The sequence below is a fragment of the Ammospiza nelsoni genome, chromosome 28, assembly GCF_027579445.1.
Source record: "Ammospiza nelsoni isolate bAmmNel1 chromosome 28, bAmmNel1.pri, whole genome shotgun sequence".
NCBI classification, from domain to species: domain Eukaryota; kingdom Metazoa; phylum Chordata; class Aves; order Passeriformes; family Passerellidae; genus Ammospiza; species Ammospiza nelsoni.
Window position 1 is genome coordinate 3451227 of NC_080660.1, and position 26714 is coordinate 3477940.

General features: G+C 49.0%; 2 protein-coding genes across 3 annotated transcripts in view; one reads left to right on the forward strand and one right to left on the reverse strand.

Annotated features, from left to right (window-relative positions):
• SMG5 (SMG5 nonsense mediated mRNA decay factor) overlaps positions 1-19945 on the reverse strand; it is a 31407-nt gene extending 11462 nt beyond the window's left edge. The window contains exons 1-12 of the mRNA XM_059490203.1: positions 19775-19945; positions 14431-14529; positions 13739-13862; positions 12978-13134; positions 9440-9529; positions 8022-8111; positions 6974-7052; positions 6288-6413; positions 5803-5871; positions 3739-3947; positions 3485-3622; positions 1213-1914 (exon numbers count right to left, since the gene is read on the reverse strand). Coding sequence (XP_059346186.1) covers positions 1213-1914; positions 3485-3622; positions 3739-3947; positions 5803-5871; positions 6288-6413; positions 6974-7052; positions 8022-8111; positions 9440-9529; positions 12978-13134; positions 13739-13862; positions 14431-14529; positions 19775-19851 — 1960 coding nt within the window. The 5' untranslated portion in view covers positions 19852-19945. The remainder of the gene's footprint in view (positions 1-1212; positions 1915-3484; positions 3623-3738; positions 3948-5802; positions 5872-6287; positions 6414-6973; positions 7053-8021; positions 8112-9439; positions 9530-12977; positions 13135-13738; positions 13863-14430; positions 14530-19774) is intronic.
• Positions 19946-21486: 1541 nt separating this feature from the next.
• On the forward strand, positions 21487-25338 carry TMEM79 (transmembrane protein 79). Of its 2 annotated transcripts, XM_059490445.1 has the most exons (5): positions 21487-21580; positions 21798-21884; positions 22665-23504; positions 24159-24372; positions 24851-25338. In XM_059490445.1, exons 3-5 carry the CDS (start codon positions 22775-22777, stop codon positions 25053-25055), a joined length of 1149 nt encoding a protein of 382 aa, XP_059346428.1. In that variant the 5' UTR covers positions 21487-21580; positions 21798-21884; positions 22665-22774; the 3' UTR covers positions 25056-25338. The 2 variants fall into 2 exon arrangements, with proteins under 2 accessions (XP_059346428.1, XP_059346429.1); XM_059490446.1 differs by lacking the exon at positions 21798-21884 and having other exon boundaries at positions 21495-21580.
• The last annotated feature ends 1376 nt before the right edge of the window (positions 25339-26714 follow it).

Genomic DNA, 26714 nt, shown 5'->3' on the forward strand with positions numbered 1-26714 from the left:
GTCCAAGTGGAGAGCAGTGACAAGGGGCATCCTCAGGGCATGTTTTAACATCTTTGCTGGTGTCACAAACTGAGATCAAGTGCATCCTCAGCCAGCTTGCTGACAACAGAGTTGTGTGGTGGGGTCACACATTGGAGGGAAGGGATGGCACCAGAGGAACGTGGACAGGCTGGAGAGCTGGGCTTGTGCCAAGCTCAGAAGGAACAGCAAGGGCAAGGAGAAATGTTGCACCTGCATTGGGGCACCCCAAAACACAAACAGGCTGGGGGAGAATGGATGGAGAGCAGCCCTGGGAAGGATTTGGGGGGATGGGCTGACAAGAAGCTCAGCACATTGGGTGCCCAGAAAGCCAACACTGACCTGGGCACATCCCCAACAGCGTGGGCAGCGTGTGAGGGGGGGATTCTGCCCCTCTGCTCTGCTGAGACCCTGCCCTGCAGAGCTGCCTCCAGCTCTGGGCTCCCCAGCACAGGGAGGACAAGGAGCTGCTGCAGTGAGCCCAGGGGAGGCCACAGAGATGATCTGAGGGCTCTGGAGCTCCTCTGCTCTGGGCACAGGCTGGGAGAATGGGGGTGCTCAGCTTAGAGAAGTAAAGGCTCCAGGGAGACCTCAGAGCTCCTTCCAGGGCCTAAAGAGGCTCCAAGAGAGCTGGGGAGGGACTTTGACAAAGGACAAGGAGGAATGGCTTTAAACTGAAGGAAGGTAAATTCAGATGTGGTATTAGGAAGAAATTGCTCCCTGTGAGGGTGGTGAAGCTCTGGCACAGGTTGCCAAGAGAAGCTGTGGCTGCCCCATTCCTGAAACCTGAAGTATTTAAGGCCAGGTTGGATGCAGTTTGGAGAAGCCTAGTGAAAGAGGGATGAAATGACACGGGCTTTCAAATTTCAAGTCCCTTCCAAACAAACTAGCCTGTGGGCCTGTGATTATCACAGCTGCTCAGTATTTAGTGTGCAGAACAATGGTAGTTCTGGTAACCCTGGCTGGCCACAGGTGTTTCCTTTGCTCAGTGCACATATTCCTGCATGCTGGGCAGTAAAGTAAAGCTTCTGTGTCAGGAAAAGTCCAACCCAAGGCCTGCCCACTACCTGGCCAACCTGCTCCTCCAGACCTACCCAAAGGAGAGAGCTTGCACCATGGGAAATGGCGAATTTAGCAAACAGACTGCTATAGTTTGCAGTTTTCTACACATAATTGCAATAACAAGGCCCTTACCTTGCTCTGCCAAGCTGGGCTTCTCCAGATCTCCATTGACACATGGCTTGCTCTCCATGCCATCCTTCAAGGCAGGTGCTTCACTGCTGGGTTTCAGGAGGATGTTGCTGAAGGTGGGAGCCAAGCGAAAGCAGCGTTTGGTCTGGAACAGCTGGGTGGACATGGCCTGCAGATTACTGGCTATGCTTGCATCATTAGTGCTCAGGGAAGCTGGCCCATTGACTGCTGGATCCACAGCTTCACTTTTAGAGATGCTTGGGCTCTTGGAGTCCCCCAGGCCACTGCTATCCACACAGTTTTTTAAGGCCTCTTTGGGCCCACTTTTGCCTTGGCTGCTTCCTTCCTCACCCGGTTCATCCTCCATGTCCTCCAAGTCAGACCGAGACTCTTGGCTGTTCATGTCGGAGTCTGTCTCCACATCAAAAGCAGCTTCTGCTTCCTCATCACTCTTCTCTGAGCCACTCTCTGAGCCATCACTGCCCTTGATGGAGCTCTGGCTGGAGTCAGAGTCAAAGCCCTCACTCAGGTCGCTCTCATCCACCTTCTGGGCGTGCCGGCGGCGGCGCAGGCAGGACAGACGAGAATATTTCTTGCTTTTCTTGCAGTCGTTCTTCCTCTGCTCCTCACTGGGCTGATGATTGGCCAGCTCAGCTTCAGCTTCCTTCTCAATTGAGTTCACAGGCTCCCGTGGCTCCTGCTCATCTGCATTTACAGGGAGAATAAAAAGTGAAGTTACAGTGTGTCCCATAGGCTGCTGCTGGCCAGCCCTGGGTCCAGGGCTGCAAACATCAGCCATCACCTCCATCAGTGTCTTCCACTGCAGAATAAGCAACCCCAGAAGAAAGACTCACTTTCTAAAAGCACCTAGGAAGTCAGAATTCCTACTGCCCAAGCTGGCAGTACTACATATAATATATATAATACTCTCTCTATATATAGTACTATATATATGATATATATAATACTCTCTCTATATACAGTACTATATATAATATATATAATACTCTCTATATAAAATACTATATATAATATATATAATACTCTCTATATATAGTACTATATATAATATAGATAACACTCTATATATAAAATATTATATATAATATATATAACACTCTATATATAGTACTATATATAATATATATAACACTCTCTATATATAGTACTATATATAATATATAATACTCTCTCTATAGTACTATATATAATATATATAATATTCTATATATATAGTGCTATATATAATATATATAATACTCTATATATATAGTACTATATATAATATATATAATACTCTCTCTATATATAGTGCTATATATAATATATATAATACTCTATATATATAGTACTATATATAATATATATAACACTCTATATAATACTATATATAATATATATAATACTTTCTCTATATATAGTACTATATATAATACTGTCTCTATATATAGTACTATATATAATATATATAATATTCTGCTACCAGGCAGCCTCAGTGCTCAAGGCTGCTAAACCAGAATAGAACACAGCTGAATTCTAACTCTCCTCCCCAACTTTCTACTGTCAAGGAGCTGAGTGACCCACAGAGCAGGGCAGGGACATGTGCTCTGTAACTACACTGACCTGACCAATCCCTTTCCTGACCAACATGTATGGAGCTTTTCTAGCAGCCCTGAATCACTGTGACAGCTTCAAAACATGCAGAGGAGGGGTCATTCCTTGCTGCTTTTACCAGAAACTCCCTCACCCTGCATTCAGTGAGGTATTGCCAATGGAGTGTTGGCAGGGGAAAGGTTTAGCAGTTTTAGTCACTGCTCAATAAAACCCCCTTGCCTGAGCAGAACTGAGGTATGCTGAGAGGGCCTGTCTCCTTCAGCCCCACTCTGCCCCTTCTGCCTCCCTCAGCCCAGGTGTTTTACCCAAGATTGTCTCCTCAGTGGAGCAGGAAAGCAGCCAGTAAACAACAGCAAACAGAGCCAGAGAATAAAACCTCAGATTGGGATAAACAGATGATGAAGGAGCTGCCAAGAGATACAGAAAGCAATCTCCTTATAAAGAAAGTAACATGTCCATCCTGAGGTGATTCAGATACTCAGAAAGAGCATCCAAGTGGAGACAACTCAGCATATCAAACCCCTTTGGGGACTCCACACCAGAAATAAAAGATCAGTGCACCTCTGCACTACAGAACCCATGCCCAGGGGAGAAAGGGGAAAGGCAGCCCTGTAGGCAGGCAGCCTGGGAGACCCAGGTGCTGCCATCTCTGCTCTCTTACCTGTGCCATCACTCTGAAAGGCTGGGACAGGATTTTCCCCTTCCTCTAGCTCAGCCTGGAGGCGAATATTGACGTGATTGATCAGGTGAGAGAAGAGAGCCAGCGTGAAGGCAATGGCTGCACTGTACTGCTTGGAACCTGCAAGCACACAGCACAGTGGGATGGAGGAGGTGAGCACTAACCAGTTCAGACAGCCTCCCCAGGCTGTGCTGCTGGATGCTCACCAGGAAATTCCCAAACAAAGCACTGCTCACCTGCCCTCTTGAGGCTGTGAACGCTCATAAGGCAGATGATGACCATGCGAAAGATCAGGAGGTCAGGAAGGAAGGAGTAGCCACTCTCATACTCTTCTTCATCTTCACTAGTTGAGCTCAGGTTAGGAGGAGAGGGCAGGTAGAACAAGCACAGGTTGAAATCCTCCAGCACAGACTGGCAGAGAGATGTCAGCTCAGAATCCAAAGAGCTTAAAAAGAGTAAAAAATAAATAAGAATTATTAACTTAAGACTCTGCTCCTGGCATGTCTGCCCAGAAACTGAACCAAAACTGGCAGCCAGGCTGTCCTTCAGCACTAGGCAGGATGAAGCACCAGGGAAGTAAATTACATTAATCAGATTACGTTTTCCTCCTTAAAGCTGCTTAACTAAAGACAAACAATACCTAGAGAGGGTCACCAAAAACCAGATTAGTTTTCCCCTGGGAGCTCAGCAGTGGCCATTCAGGTACACAAAGCACTTAAATGCTAAAGGGAGCAAAAGTTCTAGATGCACTGCTCAATGAAAAGTATTACACTGCCACACACACAGGACTCAGTTTTTCCTCCTCCCATGTCTCTCCTGTAGCCCAGAATATTCCAAAATCCTCCAGAGCTATTCAGTCCTTCAAAGGAAGTGTCCATGAGATCAATCCAATGGGCTCTGGGAGCCTCCTAGTTACAAAACAGACCTGCTTGTGAAATTTCCAGCAAAGCCTTCTCAGGGGAAAGTGTGCTTGTGAAATTAAAGTAATTCCCAAATTTCTTATATTCTAAATACATGTTGAGTGGATATTAGAGGACTCTTGTAGTTCCACCTCAGTGTAAGTCAGTATTGGAAAGCCAATCCCATACTGGGCTGCATGAACAAAGGCAGAGCCAACAGGCTGAGGATGTGTTCTCCTCTCCATCCAGCACTCACAAGGTGGCATCTGGAGCACTGTACCCAGTTTTTGGGTCCACAGGACAAAAAAAAACACCAAACAAAACCACACTGACAAGCTGGATTTAGTCCAGCAGAGGAACAGAGAACATGATGTAAGAGAAGAGGCAAAGAGAATTGGGTTTGTTCAGCCTGAAAGACAGAAAGCATGGCGGGGAGTGTCTTCTGTTTCCAGATGACACACAGGTGATTACAGAGGATTGAACAAGGCTCTCCTTAGTGGTGCACAACAAAAAGAAGAGAAATTATGGGTAAACTGCAGAAAAGAAAAATGAGATTAGATGCAAGGAAAAAAAAATCTGTGCTGAAGGTGGTCAAACACTGGGAAGGGGACCAGAAAAGTGTGGGATTTTTGTCCTTGGATCCAGTCAAAACTCAGTGTGATGAGACTCTGAGCAAGCTCATCCAACTTCACATCTGCATCTACTTTCACAGTGAACACTACTTTGGGAAGTACCAGACCCCCAAAAGGTCCCTTCCAACCTAAACCATTCCACAATGAATTTAACTGCAGCTTGTATTTAAGCCCTTTAAAACACCTGTTCTGTTTCATGCAGTAAGAGGTTTATTTAAAATCACCTGAAAACCTCCCAGCAGAGACAGAGAAAATCCAATTAAAAAATCCAAAAGCCCAAAATCACACAGCTATACAAAGCTTCCCATTTATTCCAACACAACCAGGTTTTGGTGTTTCTTTGAACAAGGTGTTTGAGTTACAGACTTCCAAGTGCAGTGAACAGCCTCACACAAGTGTGGACAGCAACTCTGCTGTCCCATCAGTCAGAACACAGGGCTTGCCAGGAAAAAGCATCTGCTGACTGCATGGGGTAAGCAAACACCAAAGGCACAGCACAGAGACAGCTGCAAGGCCCAGGAGCTCAGCATGCACTCAGGCTGGCTTGATTTAGATTTAGACAAGTCACCAAGGATTTAACCCTTTGGTATTTCAGGCTCCCCTGGAAACACAGTCTTCATGCTCCATGCATGGATAGGGCAAAATCTCAGGCTTTTTGGCAGAAAGCCTCAGCACAGGCACTGTTATCCTACAGGAAACCATCCCTTCCAATTCTGAGTGCCTGCTCCTGTCAGTTATCAATAGAAGACACAATTTACCATAACCTTACCTGCTCTTTGGCTGCAAAAGACTCTGCAGGTACATGAAGCTCACCAGCAACCTCTTAATGTCTTTTCCTCTAAAAAGATGGAGGAGAAAACACTGTAAATCAGGTGCCCTATCACAGACAGGGCTGGGATGACAGAACTCTATTAACAGGTAAATCAGGTCTCAACTGAAAAGTCCATTCTGATGAAACTGAAGAGAAAGAAGACAGTTTATACACTGCCAACTTTCACCACTATGCCCCAACCCTCATGAACAGTCCCCAACTCCAGGGAAGAGTGAGAAAAATCCCTAAATGCAAACTCTACACCTGGGCCAGCATTTAGCTTTTCTCTTGAAACTATGACTCAAGACAGCAAGTTTGGGATCTATAGTGGGGCTTTCAAAACTTGGGAACAATCACCGTGCTGAAATGGCCCATCTACCAACTCCACTCCCTACAAAGACATTACTCTCAGCCTGCACCTCTCCTTTTCCTTCCCTTCTTACCTTTTCTTGCTTGGAGACAACTTCCTGGTCTCACATTTCTTCAGCTGATGGTACATCTTGGCTGCTTTGTCATACAGCCGCTTCAGGTTCCCATAGGCACCTTCAAAGGACACTTCAGACTGGATGCTAAAGCACCAAAACAGGACACAGCCAAAGTTATTTCTCCACAAGGCTGCTCACACTTTAGGGCTTTAACTCACCAATAAGTTATTCAGGCATTGAGGATGAGCACAGGTAGCCAGTGCTGCTTTCTGGACATGCTGGGCACCTAAATTCCCTCCAATGGCTGCAAACTGCACTTGAGCTGCCTCACAGCCTCCACCTGTCCTGCTTGCACATATTCTCAAATCAGTGCCTTCAAGCCAGGAATTCTACCCTGCTCATACCATAGGGTGCCTCCCTCAGCACCTCCAACCCACTCTCAGCCTGGAGAAAGCCCTCCAGGTGCAGCCCTGCACATGTGATTAGTAACCAGCACAGTGGTGTGGTTTGGTTTGGTTTGGTTTGACCAAGGCTCACTCTCATTCGTCCTACTCAAGGACAAACCAAACTCATCTCTTTCCCCTCCCCTAAAATTCATTTGCCAAAACCAGTGCCAAGTTCAGAGTAAGGAGAAGAGGATCTGGCCCCCACAGCAGCAGGGCATGGCTTCCCTGCTCAGGACGTGCAGATCTGCAGGAACTCACCAGCGTAGGTAGCAGTAGGTTGCTTCCACATTGTAGTACTTGCTCCCTGCCAGTGTCCCCAGCTGGTTGAAGGGCATTCCTGTCAGAAGGAGAAGGGCAATGGAATTTACTTGGAATTCTCCAATGGCCCTGGCTAAAAAGTAGATCCTTCCCCTTTCACTACATTTGCACACAGGAGACACAAAGAGTAGTAAAGCTGTAGTACAAAAGTCTGGACTACTCAATCCTTCCACCATCCAGGGTCTGTTTTCCATTTTACAGAGCTTTTAGATCCTCCCCACCTTGTGCCAGTTATCTATATAAGAGAGAAGAGCAAACCACACCTCCTCCTTTGTATTAACAGTGGTGGGGCCTTGACCCCATATTCCCTGACAGAAACATCATCTTATCAGCATCTGAGAGCCCTGCTGCAGCTCCAGTGGTGCAGAAAGTTCTGCCACTTTTATTTGGGAACAGCCTTTCAAACAGTTCAGTGAGAACTCTGCATAGACAGCATGTAGAGGACATTGGCTGGAATCACACACTTTAGGTATGACACAGCCTCTACTCCAGCACTGATGTGTTCCCAGAAGGAGGCACTTCTGAAGGAGGAAGCAGCACATGAGATTTTTTTTTTTTTCATGGGTAAAAGGGGAAGGTGACTGATAATGCTCTGCTCCTGGCAATGGGGAGCTGGATCTGTGCTTAGCCCAGAGGTGCAGCATCACCACAGTCAGGGAAGTCTGAGCTTTTCAGATGAGTACAGTGAGGTCACTGGCAAAGAGCAGTGACTTTAACTCCTCTGTTTGGCTTGCCAGTAAAAAAAAATCACCTGAAAACCTCCCAGCAGAGACAGAGAAAATCCAATTAAAAAATCTAAAAGCCCAGCAAAAGAAGTCATTGAAGGAAGCAACTTTAACCAGAGGATAAAAGCAGTCCTCTCCCAGCTGCAGGATTATAAACCTAACCAGTTCATATCACTACATTGTACTATACCAGTAGCACTACATTGTTCTTATGTTACAGCAACATGATTTCAACAATTATAAACTCATGGGAAGTCACTCACCAACTTGTGGTGCAACAGAAAGGGCTTGATAGTAAAATCGCTCAGCCAGCAGCTCCGTGTCCACACCTGCCAGCTCATTCTGATAGCGAGCTGCAAGGAAACCACACACACACTGCATCACAAACCCAGCACAGCTGCCCTATCAGCAACACCACCAAACCTGAAATACTGGCCAAGCCAACAAATCCACCAAAGAACTGCTCTTGGCAAACACTGCAACACACAGGCTTTGCCAGACTGGTCTGAAACACTTTTCTTTCACCTGCTCACACCACACACCACAACTCCTGCCCTTTCCAGCCAAGGGCAGAGCCTTCCACACTTGCAGCAACACATAAGCAAAAGGAAAATGTTCTCCTGCTCCATGTGCTAAGTGCTGAGTCACCTATCCTTGAAGGTGAAGTTACTGAGTTACTATCTGAAGTAACTCAGAGTTGTGTACATTTTCCTGTACCTCAGACTGTATTCTAGAACAGCAGGGTGTGAAATCAAGTCAGCTGACTTCATAAAATACCTGATTGTGGCTAGACTGAACTTGATTAATTTATTTTTTTCCCCCTTTTTTTTTTTTTTTTTGACAAATGTAGGCATTTTGGAAACCTTAGATAACAGCACTATGAAAAGGTGAGCTCATTTCTCTCCCACCACTCAGGTAAGTCATTCCTACCACCCCCTCAAGACATTTATTTGCAATGCCATTCTTAGGCTGATTCATATGCAACACTAATGCCAAACAGCTTTCAGCAGCTTGGAGGCTGCAGTGTCAGACACATGTACCTGCACCACTCTTCCAAGAGCTGCTCTCCACACAGCTGCTTTCTCCTGCCTTTACTCCCACATGTTCACCAGCAAGAAGCTGACACACTTACCACACACTTCAGGAGGTCGTGACTGTGGGACAGCCATGCTGCTATAAAAAGGATGTCCCACAGCCAAGCACAATGACACTGGGGCTTTGCAGAGGCTGAACTCTGGACTGATGCACAGTATTGCCTAAATCTGATTTTCAGTGCCACTGGTGCTGATGGAAGAGGGTTTTTAAGTCACAACTAAGCAGTCTGAACTAACTCTTTTTGATCCCTCATACTGTGGAAACAACATAAATAAAAGCAAAGGCTTCCACTCTCAGCCATGGCTACAGCTGCTCAGCAGCAGCAAATTCCTCATCTACCTGACCAAACACAGAGCTCCTGCAACTTGCAGCAGTTAAAACAAAGTTATATCAACTTGCAACTTATAAAAAAGAGCAGTTCAACCATGAGGATTTCAGCTTATCCCAGTCTGTGACAAAGGTGTCAGAGGGAAACAGAATCTGCAAGTAACCTTGGCTGGTGCCCAACAGCACAGCCTCACATGGTGGGTACAGGCAGCACCTTTTTGCCATTGTAAAGGCAATCTGAGAGGCAATCTGTCCTTACCTAGATCTCCCAGATAAACCAGACACCGGTGACAGGCCATCTGTGCCCACTCCATCTCCTTCTCTGATGCAGACACAGGTTTCTTGCAGCCTACAAGCAAACACAGAACCACTCAGAGCTGCTGGGAAGACACCAGAGCTGCCCATGCCTCTGCCCAAGGCACCCAAAGCAAATCCCCCATGGTCAGACCTCACTGCCAGCTTGTAGAGCAGCACTGAGTCACTCTTGTCAAAATGTGGGGGAAAAAATGCAGGAAAATACTTCCAGACTCTGCTGTTCATCCACTTCCCCCTGGATTCCCTTGTGATTGGAGTCACTGACATAAATAAATGAGTGTCACCATGTCCATTAGGTCTGCCACAGAGACCTGGCTCCATCTGCCCTCACATGAGAGGACAAAGGCCAATTCCTGCCTATAGGATTGTGTGATCATGTTAACACAGCACTGAACACAACTAATACAGCTGATCTCATTAGCATGGCTAATGAGGCCTTCATGGGAGCAGGAACACACCCCTGGAAGCCAGAACAAACTCTGAGCACTGGGCACCAACACACAACAGGGACAGACCCTCTCCAACAATGCAGATGGAAACAAACTCATTGTCTCAGGACCAAGATGTAGATTTAGTAGTGACCAGCCAAAAAGGGAAGAAATTTAACAAGGGAAAACAAGGACAGAAATCTGTGCTGTAGCCAGAATCAGTTAGGAAGAAATGCCTCTTTGCAGTGGGTTCAGGAGGCATCTGAGCTGGTGACAGGGTTGAAGGCACAGCCTGGGAAGAGAGGCCACAGATTTCAGGTTTGTCCAAGCTGGAGAAGAGCAGGCTGGGGATACCTCACTGCTCTCTGCAGCTTCCTGAGGAGGGGAAGGTGTCAGTCTCCTCTTCTTGGCATCCAGTGATAGGACACATGGAAATGGTTCAAAGGTGCATCAAAGGAGGTTTAGATTGGACATGAGGAAGCCTCTCCTTACTAGAAGATGGTCACACCCTGGAATGAGTTTCCTAGAGAGCTGGTCAATGCCCCAGACCTATCAGTGTTTAAGGAACATTTGGACAATGTCCTTGACAACATGTTTTAACTCCTGGTCAGCCCTGAGCTGCTCAGGCAGTTGGACTGAACAATCATAGGTCCCTTCCCACTGAAATAACCTTGTCTATTCTATACTAAACTTTTAAAAAAGAGCAATTCAAGCAGTGGAAAGTGTCAAGAGCAACAGAGAAAGGCTGCAGCCAGCTGATCTGAACTAACTGAACTTATCAAACTCAGTTTGATAAGTGACTCAGTTCCTGGGAAGGGCACAGGCAGGCCACAGTTCAGCCAGAGACCAGGAGGCAAAGGCTGCTGTGCCTGCACCTCCCCTCCAGAGAGCAGCTGCTGCTGCTGGGCCACCAGGCTGGGCTGACCTCAGGCTGGCCTCAGTCCTGCTGCTGCCAAGGACTCGCTCACACCTTCTGGAAGAGACACTTCCCTCAAGCAGGAACCCCAAAGAAGATTCTGAAGACCAATCCAGTCTGTACTCTGCTTCCCTCCTGATGAGGCTAAAAGGGTGGACATGGAATCTGGAGGCTGCAGTGACCACTGAGGAGCTGTTCCCACTTACCAAGAGGTGTTGTCCAAGTCACACTGTACAAATACACAGCCTTCAATCTGTGACCACATACACCATTGGATTCACCCTCCTTTTTTTTGCTCTGAATCCTCTTGCTCCTATTCATATAACCATAAAGCTGTGCCCTGCCCCATCTGTGGTTTATAAGAGATCCTTTCAGATCCATCTTTTCTGGATAGGCAAAAGTTACATCTTTACTCTCCAGTTATGTGCTCACCTGCAGCATCCTTTTAAATGAAGAGCCCAAACACACCAAGAAACCTGAACAAGGGGAGCCCTTCATATGCAGTCACCCCTCAGGGTATAAACCCACCTGTGCAATCACCCCTCAGGGTATAAACCCACCTGTGCAATCATTCCTCAGGGTATAAACCCACCTGTGCAATCACCCCTCAGGGTATAAACCCTCCTATGCAATCACCCCTCAGGGTACAAACCCACCAATGCAATCACCCCTCAGGGTACAAATCCACCAATGCAATCACCCCTCAGGATATAAACCCACCTGTGCAATCAATCATCCCTCAGGGTATAAACCCACCTGTGCAATCACCCCTCAGGGTATAAACCCACCTGTGCAATCAATCATCCCTCAGGGTATAAACCCACCTGTGCAATCACCCCTCAGGGTATAAACCCACCTGTGCAATCAATCACCCCTCAGGGTATAAACCCACCTGTGCAATCAATCACCCCTCAGGGTATAAACCCACCTGTGCAATCAATCATCCCTCAGGGTACAAACCCACCTGTGCAATCATCCCTCAGGGTACAAACCCACCTGTGCAATCAATCACCCCTCAGGATATAAACCCACCTGCGCAATCATCCCTCAGGGTATAAACCCACCTGTGCAATCACCCCTCAGGGTATAAAAACACCTGTGCAATCAATCATCCCTCAGGGTATAAACCCACCTGGAATGTGCATATTGAGGATTTATTAATGCTGCAGTCCTGAGATACATTTCTAAAAGCAACACCTGCCAAGAACATCTGCCTTTTAAACCAACATTTTAAAGCCAATAGTGACACCATCATTTCCCAGAACTAAGAGCAGGATCCCAGCAAGTTAAACCTCCTTTTGTTGAAGACACACTAACTTCCCTTAGCCAGGTGCTGCTGCCCTGTGCTCTGCCAACTTTAAGCACATCAGTTAAACCTTTGCTAATACAACTCACAAAACCAAGGCTCCATTTCTCACCTGGACACCCCCACAACAGAACCCTGAGGCCACTGAGTACAACCCTGGGCAAACCCGAGACAATCTAGGATGTGAATGCACAGGCAGTCTAGAGCTGTTTCAGGACTGTAAATACTCTTATTCTTCCTCCTCTAACAGGTACAACACCTCAGATTTCCCTGCAGCCAAGGCCATGCAGAGGTCAAACAGGCCAGCTAACATGAACTGCAGAGGTCACACAGGCCAGCTAACATGAACTACAGCACCTTCCTGTGCTCTCAGTCCAAGATTCAGAAGCCACACAGTGAAGAGAGCACAGAGAGAAGAGGCACCAAAAGGAGGAAGAGTTTTACATCTAGTGAATAGGATGTACTGACAGAAATCTGTTGATTTCAAGAACCTATTCCCCTGTTTGCCTGCTTTAACTCATCTTTTAAAAACATTCTATACAGCCAGCAATGCTCTTCAGTTTTCCATAAAAATCTGCCATCACCAGACACTTTTCCTAAAGAATTTTCTCACACTGATTTCTTTCTATTAGAAACCCCTCTGTCTTCCCTAATTTAGTACTATTTACAAGAAAAGTGGCACGGAAAAGAAAGCAGAACAGTCTGTTCTAAACAGAGACCTTGCTAATCAGGGGGAAAAAAATTTCCCTTGAATGCTGAAACAAAGATGGACTAGTGCAAGGGGAAGCCACCTGTGGGGTGAATTTCTGAACCAAACACCTTGAGCACAAACCTATGAGAGGGTCTGTCACGTGTGTCCAGTCAATGCAGCACTGCAGCTCCAGCTGGTAGTGGGACTGGATGTAGAGCAGGAGGTGCTGGTAGAATCCTATGCCAGCCACCAGGTGAGTCCTGTATGCACACTCCAGGGTGCTGCGGCTGTGGATGTGCTGGGAGAGGGAACAGGAACACGTTAATGCAGCCCTGGGCACAGTTTAGGCTTAGGTGAACTGAGGGTGAAGCAAGACATTGGTTTTGCACAGCTCTTTGTACCTCCTCCTGCTCCACAGTGCTCCCCCTAGTAGTATTTACTAAGGGTTAACATCAAGGAGAAATGCTTGTAAAAATAAATCAATAAAATCAAAGTATCTGGTTGGAGCACCTTAAATGCACCCAGACCCCTGGAAAGCCAGGAGAGCTCATGGAATCACAGAGCACTGAAGACCTTCCAGTGATCAACTCCTGTAAAAACAATCAGCACTGATAAAGCACTTAAAACAATCACTCTACCTGGAGAGATCTGTCTGATGAAGAGGGGAACACAAAAAACAAGCAAATTCTGTTGGAATGCCCTCTGCAATGGAAGGACTCTCAATAGCACATCAGTGCTAAAGTGCCCAGTGCCACACAAAGGCACAGGGCAGCCCCACAGGAATGTGACAGTGCCCAGATCCCCACCCCGGGCTCACACCACAGCTTCTCCAAGCAAATGAAGCTTTCAACTTTGCCTCCACTGCACAGAGACCTTCTCATGCCAGAGCCATAGATACCTGCCTTTTTATTTGTTTTAATGAGCTGGATAACTTCATAGTAAACCTTTCTCCAGAGCAGTTCTTCTGCTTTTCTTCCATAATCCACTGGATGCAGGAACATCAGCTTCACACACAGCTCTCTCAGCCTGGACAGAGAGCAGAGCATTGTCAGTGGGTCCTGCAGCCTCAAACAGCTGCCACTACAGAAGCACAGAGAGGAAAATCCAAATCCATTACAAGGGCTGAGCTATGCCATCTGCCTGGATCACTCCCATACAAGAGCACCAGGAAAAGCCACATGCTTAAAGCAGTGCCCTCTGGGCTCAGCTGGCCATCAGTGACTTCCTGAAGTGCAGTAATGACAGCTTCAAAAATTAGTAAGAATAATCCTCCTTGCTCAGCAACCCTGACCCCTGATAAAAGATTTTATTCATGTGTAAGATTTCTGCCCCACAGTTTTTATTACAAGGAAAGAATTGGCCAACACAAAGACAATTTATTTGTATCAATGATATCCAGGAAAGCCATGGATTGCATTGCTCAAGTACAGGTCTAAAACCCAGCCTCTGCTTGCAAAACCTGGAAGGATCCCAGGTCAACAGATGCACTACAAACCAAACAAACATAAAAACTGCAGATTCAACAGCTCCACGTGTTGCTTCACACGGATTTTCCCCAGCCAAACACAAAACACAAACATGCTGCCCAACTTACTTGTTCCTCAAGCTGATGTTCTCTGGCTTGAACACATCCTGGTAAGCTGCCTTATTGCCAAGGATGAGATCCAGCCTGTGCACGGCCTCAACCACTGCCCTGCAAGAGAACACAGAACCAAAGTTTCAGGAGAGGTCACCTGGGATCACTGCAGATCAGAGGTGGCTGCAAGGAACCCCATTTAGTCCCACTGTCAGCACACTGCCCTGTACCACCACATCACAGTCACTGATCTCCTTTTTGCACTCTGAAGAAGGTTATGGAATACAGAATTATAGGCATTTTTCTGCAGAACAGTGGTTTAATCACCATTTACCTCTGCCTGTCTGATCAAATACATCAATTATTTCTACAGCTGCAAAATCAGAAATGTCTCTGGACTCACTGGCAACCTCAACAATTAAACCTGCTATACCTACATTCAGATTCATTTAAATGTCTTAAACTCTGTGGTTAAAAAATTGATTAAATTCTAAAAACTACTGTTTTTGATGGGGTAAGTTTTAATGGTGTAAGATTCAAACCTCCACCAACTCCTGTTTTCTTACCAATCTGCCTGCAAAAGAAGGCAACACAAGTCTCTTATTTGCCAAAACTTCCTCATCTTTGTTACAGGGATTCACTGGTTGAAACCCTAAAGTTCCCTCAGTGACAGGTAACAGAGAGAGGAAATTTGTTCCAAGGTTTTCTCCCCCAAAAAACAGAGCAAGCACCCTCCAAACCTCTGAGCCATGCAAAAAAGTACTTTGGTCAATCATTGCCCAAGACCCTCCTCCTGGAGGAAGAATCCCACACTGTGTGTAAATCTCAAACACTCAGAAGTTTGTAGCTGTGAACAAATCACACCACAGCTCAGAACACTGCAGTGAAACAAACCCAGGACTTTCAGCACCATTAGTGCTGAACCTCATCCATAGCTCAGGGACAGCTCAATAAAGCACAATAACAATAACAGCCAACCCTTCCTACACAAGGGGTCACCTCCAGCCTCTGCCATTGCTCTGCCTGTAGCCAAGGTCACCAAACCCACCCCAGTGGTCCTTGTTCTCCCCCTCAGCTTCAGATCCACCCCACCCATGGTGACTCCTCAAAATCTTCCTTGAAAACTAAAGATGTTACTGCAAAGTAACCAACAGTTTCCTATTCCCAGCAAGGCAAATCTCTCCTCACAAACTCATTACACCCAAAGGAACTTCCCTGAAAAAAGCCCCAGAATATTCCAGAGCTCACACAGAAAATGTCCCATCTCCTGCCACAGAAAGCTTCTCACTGAAGGTAGAGAAATCTCACTTGTTTCCAGTAAGCACAGAATCAGGAAAAGGGAAGTGTGGGGAATAGAAACATCTCATGCAATGCCTTGGGAGAACACCATAGACTTGAACCAACTTCTTACTGAATAATGATGAAGAAAACCAAGGAGATAGTAATAATCACACAAAAAATCCTGTTACATCTTGACATCCAGCCCCTCCTGCTCACTGCCCTCTTTCTCATAAGGCCTGAAGGGTGTTTGCAAACTCTGACAGCCTCATACCCTCATAGCAAGGAAAGAAGCAAGTAAAATACATTTTGTTTTACAGGTAACAGGCACTGAGTGTGCAGCATCCCTGCAAGCTCATACTGGGGTTGGGACAATCCAAAAACCCTCCAGTTTAGCTGCCCCACAACAGAAGCCCACAAACACAGACAATGCACATCTCCTGCCTGCAGCCTGGTTCTGCTGTCCTGTGGCTCTCCAAGTCCCTTCACACACCAGGAGCTGACTGGATTCCTCTCACAGGGTGACCAGAGGAAAGAGGAATTGCTGCTTCATTTAATTCCCAGAGAGAACTACAAATAAACTACAATCAGTGATTCCTGACACAGGCAGTAAAGCAGCTGTAAAACAACATTCTGTGAGCAACAATCTCAGCTGTGTGTGCCTGAAACAAGTGCACATGTCCATGAGAGCCAGTGTGGGAAATGATCCCAGTGCCCTGCCAAATGACAACTACAGAAATGTTTCCTTCTAGGGACAGGAGGATATCACCTTCCCCTCAAGGTGGCCCAGAGGGCATCTGCCATACAACCTAATTTTATACAACAGTCCATGGATGGGGACATGCACACATTTGGTATTTCTGCTGTTCTTTCAGTGTTTGTAATGAAAGAGAGCTGATGAGCAGAGAGCAGCAAGGCTGACACACTGGGATGTGGTTTGTGAGCCCTAAGGGCTGAAACGTTGCCTTGTCCCCATCCACACAGCCCCTCTGGTGCTGCTGCAAGAGAAGGAGGCAGGAGCAAAGCAGAATCTGTGACAGCTGGGGATGCCCTGCCAGGATCCCACATCTGTGCTGCTGAGGAAAGAGGATTCAGTGAGGACAAAAGGGACAGGAGCCAGCCTCACCCCAGAAATGCTGGGAAACACCAGCACAGGTGCTATGGACCACGCACTGCTGGAAATGCACTTTAGCATCTGTGCCAAGGCCACAGGTTGAACTTTCCCAATTTTCCCCAGCAGTTAAGAGCACAAATCCTGTTCCAAGACCCATTTTTCCACCTGCTGAGTTTAAACATTGCTGTCAGACAGCACATCAGAGCCACAAAGGAGGCACATCAGATGCCAGTCTATTAAAGGAAACAAACACAGCCCATGGTGCCAAGCAGGGTGGAAACAGGCCAATGCCATACAGACACTGATCTGTCCCTTCTCCTCCATGTGATGAACAGTCTGGGATGGAGCAGGACAGCAGGGACATTTGTCCCCTCTGTTGCTTTACTTAGGACACCACTAAGAGCCACAGTGTGTGAGGAGTAAGACATTATTAAGAGAAAAGACCTGCAAGTCATTTAGCTGTGCTGTGGCATGTGTCAGTCCACAAACCACAGTGCCTGGAACAGGCTCCACACAGCACCAGCAGCACTGAGTCCACGGGCTAATGGTTACCCAGAAACCTGTAAAATAAACCTGCTCACCTTATGCCACAACAGGCATTGTAAAAGCACACCCATGATAATGCAGCTGCCACATCCCAAGGTGAAACCTGGGAACTGTCAATCCAGGAAGACTTGGAAAAGATCAAAGTTTACCCTAAGAGCAGCAATGGGTCTGCAAGGACACTCTGACAGGCAAGGACCTTGGAGAGCTGAGCTCAGCTCCCACAGGCTGATCCCATGGGATCGCCGTTTAGAGCTGTGGCATTCCCGCATCTGTGACTCAAAGGCGCCACTCAGTGTGACAGTCAGGAGCTCTCAGGCCACGCTCAGCACACAACGGGGGGCAGGAAACTCCCACTTCAGGCTGAGACACAGAGGAACTGACAGGAGAATGTTAAGGTGGGAACTGCTCAGAGAACTGTCAGCTACACAGACGGAAATTTGTGGCCACTGCAGGCACTATAAATCCTGTGCTAAAATCACAATGCTTCCTCCCCACTAAAGAAGAGCTGTCCCTGCAGGAGGAGGGTGGTTCCTTTTCTGCTGTAAAAACGCTCTCGAGCAACCACACACCTTATTCTGCTACAAAAATTGAAACAGAAAACAACCCCTCCCTTGCAAGGATGACAATCCCTCCTCTGGCCACAGGCAGTTCTCTGCAGCAGAACGTGAGGTTCTGCTTGACAGATGAGCTGAGCAGCACCAGGAAAACAAAGCAGAGCAGGTCTGGAACCACGACGAGGATGGTTCCAACAAAACACGTTCTGGTTTGCAGGCAGAAGGACAAACATCCTCTGCAGGCCTGTCCCACACTCTGCTGATGTGCTGGAGATCACTGCAGGTGTCTCAGCGTGGCAGCAGCACACACGGAGCTCCTCAGCCCAAGCAGGACCATGCAGCCCATACCTCCATCACACTGAGCCCCACTTCTCACCTCACACCAATACCCAACCCACTGAACCCCCAAAGTGCAGCAATGTGCTTGCACCGAGCACAAAGCAACCACCACCCACACCTGCAGTTACTGCTGGGGAGGCAAAACCCTGCCCTGCTCTAGAGGAGGGCAGTGAGGTGCCACGAGGTGCAAGGACACAGCCAATGTCATCAAGACACAAAGAAATGGACCCCCATGTAAAATTCATCTCTTGTCTCCATCACTTTGCTCATCTTTGAGAACTGCTGCTGGAACTCCTGTGGATCTGCTGTACTGACAGGGAACCTGAGCCAGAAGGGAACCATTTCTGGGCTGCCCTCACAAAACAGGTCAGGAGCAGAGCAGAGGGGGCCTGAGCTCACCAGGGCCAGCAGGAGTGCCCCGGTCCTGTTCTGATGCCATTTCCAATGGATGGTGTGGAAATGTGGGACCAGAGTCTCAGGGAGTGCTGAACTGGAAAGATCTGCAGCAGCTGGAGCTGTGCTGCCCTCCACACAGCAGCAGAGAGCCCCAGCTCACACTCCTGCTCATCACATCCTCTTCTGCAGCACTTCTCACACAATCCCTGCCTACTGCCAAAGCCAGGGACACCCTCTCCAAACCCGCTCTCCCTGGATGACCCCACATCTCACCCTTATCCTACTGCATCCCAACAGCGCCTTTCCACTCAGCCCCCATCATTCTCCCTGAATCCCACAGAACTCCTTTTTCCACCTCTTATGTCCCTACTCATCACCCTGGGTGTCCCCTTACCCCTGACCCCCTTCCCCCTCTCCCACCTATCTCCTCCCCCCATCTCTGCATTCCCCCATCTGGCCTGGATCTCCCACAGTCCCTTGGTCTGATTTATCTGCCCTGGAGCCACCAGACTCCTTTTCCCCTCCATGTATTGCTTATCCTCTCTGGATCTCATACAACTCTTTTCCCCGGTCTTCCCTAAACCTCCTCCTTCTCCTCTCCCTTTGCACTGCATCCTTTCCCTGGGTCTCCCCACACTTTCACTTCCATCTTCCCTAATTTCCATCACCTCCTTTCCCCATCGTCTCTGAACATCCCTCCGATCCCCTATGCTGTCGTTCCTCCAGAGCCCCCCAACCCCGTCCATCCCTGCTGTTACCTCAATTCCACCATGTCCTTCCCCAGTCCCCCGAATCCTTCACTGACAACTCCCCCATTTCCTTTCCTTCCATCTTCACTGACAACTCCCCCATCTCCTTTCCTTTATCCTCCCTGTCTCTCACCAACTCCTTCACCCCGGTCCTCCCCAGCCTGGCCCAACCTCCCCGCCCCAATTCCCTCCCGTCACCCCCAGCCCCATTCTCCCTCTGCTCTCCTCGTGCACCCCCTGTTACCCTCCCTCCCCAAATCCTTCCCCGTTCCTTGAGTAACCCCCGACCCCTCAGGACTGATTCTCCCCACCCTCATCTGGAGCCGCCCGGCACCCGCTCCCTCCCCTATCCCGGCCCCTCCATCCCCTCCGGCCCCTCTGCTCACCGGTACAGCCGCTTGGTGTGCAGCACCTTGGCCTCCGGCTCGCCGCTCTCGCCGGCGGCCCCGCCACCCTGGCTCATGGCGCCCGCGGCGGGCCCGGCCCGGCCCCGCGGCCCCTCAGCACCGCCCGCGCCGCCGCCGCCGCCGCCCCCGGGCCCGCTCGGCCGCCATGGCTGCCCCCTGGCCCTCGATGCTCTCGCGAGATTTCCCGCGGCGGCGGCGGCGCCGCGCCGGGCGGGCGGGGCGGTGGTGGGGGCGAGCTCGTCTCGCGAGAGCTGAGCCGCCCGCACTTAGTGCTGGCAACATGGCGGCCGCCGCCTCACGGCCCGGCTGAGCGCCAGGGCGGGCCGGGGTCCCCTTGTCCCGGTTGAGGGCTCGAGCAGAGCCCTCCCCGTGATGTGGGGCCGGGAGCCGGGGGAGCGGCGCAGAAATTCCTCCCTGCTCTGGATCCGCTCTGCCGAGGGTCCCCGGGGACCGCCAGGCACCCGTCGGATTCTCCCCAGTGGTGTCTTCAAGCTGAACCTTCTCACCTTTTGTAAACATAACTATGCCGGCACGGAACTTTTTCTAATTTCTGTAATAAAAGTTGCTCGATAAAATAAAAATACTTCGTATTATTTATTACTCTAATTGTATTACTATTTTTATAACCATTTTATTACTATTTAACTTTTAATTTTTTAAAAAACAAGTGATTGGCGTTTTTCACACTCAATAAAATAAAAATACTTGGTATTTCCAGCATTGTGTTAGGTGACGCTACATAAATATTCTTTAGGTGGGCGGGGATGTGTATTAGACGGGTTAATGTAAATTTTACCGTTTAAAAGATGTAACTTCGTGTTACCCTTGGTGCGCTTGATTTGTGGAAAACTCCACCTTGCACATGCAGTATAAACAAGGGCTGACTTGCCTGTCTCCTTTTTAAACTGTGTGAGAGTTTAGAGAGCTCTTTAACTTGGCACACCCGTGTGAAGATGCGTATTTTATGATTGGCTTTTTGCAAATATTAAAATGAATATTATATGTGTTGTGTTAGAAAGTAATGCTGTATTAATTAAGTAGTGTGTTAAATAGAGTTTTAGGTTATAAAAAATGTTAAAATACAAACGATGCTATGTAGGATACTTTTTTTAAAGAAAGGACTTGCAGTGAGATAGCAGCCACAGGACACCTCAATCTTTCAGAGAAAAAGAATTTATTGCTTTCTTATCAGAAGAAACGAACTTCTTCCTGCCTCGAATGCACTGTCAGGATTCAGAGGAAGAAGTTGATGATGACCAGACAGAATCCTGTATTTGAATGGAATTTATGCATCATGTATGAAGTGTATGAATATGCATCAGGCTATTGTTCTTAAGGATTAATCCTCTATTAACGTGAGTCCCTTTTCAGGCGTATTTTGCCCAGAAAAAGGCACCCGGACATCCATAACTCTTTGTTTCTATTGTCTCATATTGTCCTAATTCAAATTATCCAACTTATTATTACTCGAATTGTATTACTATTTTTATAACCATTTTATTACCTTTAAAATTTTAAAAACAAGCGATTGGCGTTTTCACACCCGGAACGGCCCGGACACGGCCCGGGGGTCCCGGGCTTGCCCCGCGCCCTCCACGGATCCCCGCGGGGCCGGGCCGGGCTGGGCCGGGCGGAGCTCCCGCCCCTCAGCCCGCCCCACCCGAGCCGGTCGGGCAGGTTTGAGGGGCAGAGGCGGCCGGGAGAGCGCTGGAATCGCGCAGGGTCTCCTGCAGAGCTGGGAATCCATGGAGCTGGAATCCCCCATGGCCCCACACCCGTGCCTGAGTGAGTGCTGCAGCCGGGGAGGGGCTGGGGGCTGCGATTGGGGCTGGGGTCCGGGATGGGGTGCTGGAGGTGTGGGCGGCCTAAGAAGCTGTTTCAGCCCTGCTTCCGTGTGTGGAGCTCGGAGGAAGCTCCGTGCCTCAGTTTCCCCACGCCTGTGGGCTCCTGAGGGTGCAGGGATGAAAGTGCTTTGGTTTTGCTCCAATCTTTTCCCATATAGATCGTTTAAAATCTGCTTATGGATTATTGGCAGTTCATTGAGGAAAAAGTCTCAGCCCTCCACTGGAAATGTACTGCAGTGAGAGTTGTATCTAATTCATATGGCTGCCAGCTTTTGTCAGAGTATTTATTTAGTTAGGGCTGGTTAGCCCTATCTCCAGCAATTCTAGAAAAAAAATCCCTTCAGTTCAGACTTGAGCACACTCAAACAGATGTTTTGTTCAAGTGTTCTCCTTGTCAAACTTCTGGACAAACTTTAAATTGTTGAGGAAAGAGAGAATCTACTTCGTTTTTCTCAATTGTAATTCTGCTAAGGTAAGTTTGCTCTGACAGGCAGGACACTCGGGATGAGGCAAGAGACAGGGTTCTCTAAAGGGTAACAACAACATGGGAGCTCTGCCTGTGCCTCCTGCACCCATGGAAGGGCACTCAGCAGCCCCTTTTGCCCACCCCGCATCATTCTCAGCTACAAGAGGCAGCAAACCTGGCTCATGCTGGCTGTCCCCACGGTTTTGGGAAGCAGCCAGGTCACCTCTCCCCAGGGCTTGGCTGGTCCTGGCCCAGGACAGAGCCACTGAGGAGCCAGCTGTATCATGTGGGCTGTGCCCAGCCAGAACTCCCAGAGTGTTTGTTCAGCAGGGGAATTAATTCCCAGCCAGACCTGCACCTCCAGGCTTCACCCCTCCCAGGACAGAACCCGACCCCGCTGCCAGGGGACACCAGGCACTGCTTTCCCCTCCTAGTGCAAGGACAGGAGGGTGGTGGGGGCTCCAGGAGTGCCAGTTTGCTCCCACTTTGTAACTGGGGCTGTGCACGTGCCCCCACACCTCTCATTTCTGATGTGAATTGATCTGTCTCCTTTCTCCAGGGTGAAAGCAGAAAGGACAGGAACTTTGTCCCCTCTGAGCACCCCAAGTGCAGGCAGCAGTGTTACCAGCCCCCAGCTGCATCCCTGGCAGTGTGGAACTGAACACTCTCATGGCTGCTGCAGACCCTGTCCTGCCCCCTGAGGAGGTGGCTCTGCTGGACCTGGGGAAGGTGGCCCTGGACAAGGTGCCACCAGCCCCAGATGAGCACCTGGGGGACCCTGATGCCACCCTGCCGTGGGACCAGAGTCAGCACAATGCCCGGGGCCAGCCGGAGCTCATGGAGACAAAGAAGCGCTCGAGTCCTGAGGGAGGCCATGAAGACCCAGAGGAAGCTGTTCCCACCTGCCCCACAGTTGAGGCCGAAGATGAGGAAGTTCCCCAGCTGCCCGTGATGGCATCCCACGTTTTTGTGCCCATTGACCCGCAGTGCATCGAGCAGAGCCCCTTCAAGCAGAAGCAGCACCCGACCCCATGGCCCCGGGAGGAGAGCAGGGGGGATGTTCCCCCCAGTGTCCCCCCCAGTGACAGAGCCAGCAGCCTTCACCACAAGCAGGTCTTCCTCCCCCTCGGCCCCTCACGCTACAGGAACCCACCGGGCTTTGAGGGGCGCATGGCCAAGCCCCTGGCTGAGGGCTCGCAGTGCCCGTGTGCCAGGGACTGTGGCACTGATAACCTCAAGGCTGTGGCATCGGTGGCAGGGGCCCTGCTCATCTGCCCTTGCCTCATCTATGGAGCCTACATCTTCCTGCCCTTCGATGCCCCGCTGCTGCCCACCGTCAGCGCCCGCCTGGTCTACACGCTGCGCTGTGCCACCTTTGCCACCTTCCCCATCGTGCTGGGTGAGCCATGGGCTGGGGTGTGAGCACTTTGCTCCTGGTCTAGGCTTCATGAGCCCTGGGGCTGAGCTCTTTGTGGGTCTGATACTCCCACCAGGAGCAGCAGATGGAGCTTTTCTCCTGTCCTGGTGCTCCCCAAAGTCCACCGTGGCTCCTCTGGGCACACCCTGAGCCCCTGTGAGACAGAGTAGAAATTCTCCAGAGTAGAAATCTATTTTGATTTAGGTGAAATGTACATCTTTGAGTCTGTGGTTAGAAAACATAGCTATGTAGCTTGACTGTAAAGCCTAGGCTCAGGGAAACTGATTCAGTGAAGGACAGAGATAAAGGGGAGGAGACAGAGGGGGATAGACAGAGAGACTGCTGTGAGAGCAGGTCAACCTGACCTAGGAATTCTTTCTGATGAAGAAGAACTAGCAGCAAATGTCACATGAAATTCGTAAAAATGAATATGTATGAACCTATTGTGAAATTGTATGCATATGTATTTGAGAGGGGGATAAAAAGGGACCTGAAGTTCCCAGAGGTACTCATGTCTTTTAAGGAGAGTAATCTCCACATGCATCCGGTGCTGTAATAAACATACCGGCTTTACAGCGTTCACAAAGTTGTGGAGTTTTTGGCTGTCTCCACAAAACACCTCTCTCTGTCCCTCAGGAATGATCGTCAGCGGCATCTCCCGCCTCTGCTCCTCTGCCCTGGAGCCCTTTGGAGAGCTCCAGCGGGAGGTGGAGATCCACCGCACTTACGTCTCCCAGTCCGTGCACCTCTTCATCCTCTACTTCTTCAACATGGCCGTGCTGGCCACCTACCTCCCACAGGAGCTCCTCAAGCTCATCCCACTGCTCACAGGGCTCTTCGCCATCTCCAGGTAAATGGCTCCTTCACCCCAGGCTCTGTCAGTGCCAGCACCGTCCCTTGGAGCAAACTCCCACTCTGGCAGCACCTCACCCAGCTCACCAGAGCCAGGAAGGGTTCCTCTTCCTACAGCAGGGAAATCCTCACATTTCTGGTCAGAAACTGAGTGCCAGCCCCAAACCCTCACTGTCAGAACCACTGAGTGCCAGCCCCAAATCCTCACTGTCAGAACCACTGAGTGCCAGCCCCACAGCATCACCCCAAATCCTCACTGGTCAGAACCACTGAGTGCCAGCCCCAAATCCTCACTGTCAGAAGCACTGAGTGCCAGCCCCAAATCCTCACTGGTCAGAAGCACTGAGTGCCAGCCCCAAATCCTCACTGGTCAGAACCACTGAGTGCCAGCCCCACAGCATCACTGTCAGAACCACTGAGTGCCAGCCCCACAGCATCACCTTGGCTCTCAGCCCGCACTCTCTGCCTCTCTCCAGGTTGATTTTCTGGATGTCCTACGCCATCGGCCGCTCCTTCCGTGCCTTTGGCTTCAGCATGACCTTCCTGCCACTCCTGGCCATGCTGCTCTGGAACCTGTATGGCATGTTTGTGCTGGAGCCTGAGAACCTCCTCTCCCTGGCACTGCCAACGCCCGAGAGCCGCTCCAAGGAGAGCAGAGCTAAACTCCGCCACTGGGGCTGAGGGAGTGAGATGGAGTGCCTGGATCCTATGGGTTTGAGCTTCCTTCATGCCCTGCCTCAAGAGTCCTGACAGCTGACAGATCCTGCTGGGCTCCTTCTCCCTGCCTGGACACAGGGAGGTTTTGCTGAGCACACAGAACCAGCTGCAGACCCTCTGCACCAGGAGACTCCTGCTGGATGGTGAACAAGAGCAGGACACACTGAGCTCTGTTCCCTGGGAATGGGTGGAATTTGCTTCCCCTCCTGCTGGAGCCAGCTTTGCCCAATAAAGCCCTTACCAAGCAGCTTTGTGCCTGGTTTGCAGAGGGTGAGTTAAATTTCTCACAGAATGACTCAGAGCTTCGCCTACAGCATGCAATCATCCGGCCTCAAAATTATGTTTCCAAGAGGGAAAAAAATGTTTCCCCCAGACTGTCCCTCTCCAAACCCTGCATCCCACTCCAGGGTCCCTGCATAGCTAGTCTCACCCTGTTTGTCCCTCCTCTTCCTCCTGGTGGAGAGTCAGCACCCAGTTCTCAAAGCAGTGGGTTGGATGGGAGGGAGGAAGCTGGGTTGGGTGACATGGCACCAGCTTTGCCACTGGCCAGGGCAGGGATGGCCAGTCCTCCCCAGGATGGGTGCTGAGCCCCTTCTGCAGACATGAATGGACCCGTGGGAGTGGCATTTCTGACAGCCTCAGTTGTCAGTCCTAACCCAAAGCAGTTAAAAATCCACCCAATCTAGGAAAAGCCACTCCAGCTCCAGATCTGCCCGGTGTCTGCCTTGTCACACCTCCCATCCTGCAATGCTGGACCACAGGAACAGCTCACCCCAACCAGAGAATGGGAATCAAGGAGCTGAGGGACTGCCATGAAGCTGTGTCTTGCTTTGAAAGCCAGGTGTCCACCCAGGAAGGCAGGAACCTCCTCTGCAATGGAAAATGTGACCCCCTTCTCTCCAAATTATTTTAACTCTGAAATCAAAGGGCTTTCAGGCAAAGATATGGGGAAAGTGATATATACATACACTTCTTTACTGATATGTATATGTGTAACTAGGCAAACAACAATGTGAAGACCACGTTCGCTCTCCTGTGAAAATTTAAAAAGTTTAATAAAGGGCAATAGGAGACAAAGACCATGGAACAAAGGATGTTAGGGTGCATCTTGGCACTCAGCCAAGACCACTCTGTTATCTTACACCTTAAATACCTTATCCCTTACATCAGCCTGTTGCATATTCATAGATCCTTATCCAGAGTAAACTTTTTCCCCAAACTAATTTAATGTTCCAAGAACTGTTCAGCATATCTCCTCCTTTGATCCACCTTTTTAGAGTATGCTTATTCCTGGGTTGTGGTTTTAATCCTTTTTTATCATCATCTTTAGTTATGGGTCTTGGTCCACACTGTCTTCAGGTGGTGAGTGCTGATAGTTGGCAAATCTGTAGCAGGTGCTCCCATCCTGTGTTCTTTGGATGTTATCCCATCCAAGCAGGCATTTTAACACAAGCATCTTTATATCAGCTATTTCACTACTATGTCTAAGCTTAATTAACAACAGAAATAAAAACTACAACTTTATTACAAAGTTATTTCAACACCACGCATATAAAATCTGTGTTAATGTTTGCAAAAAGCCAATATTATAATATGTATCTATAACAAACAACAACGGCAGCA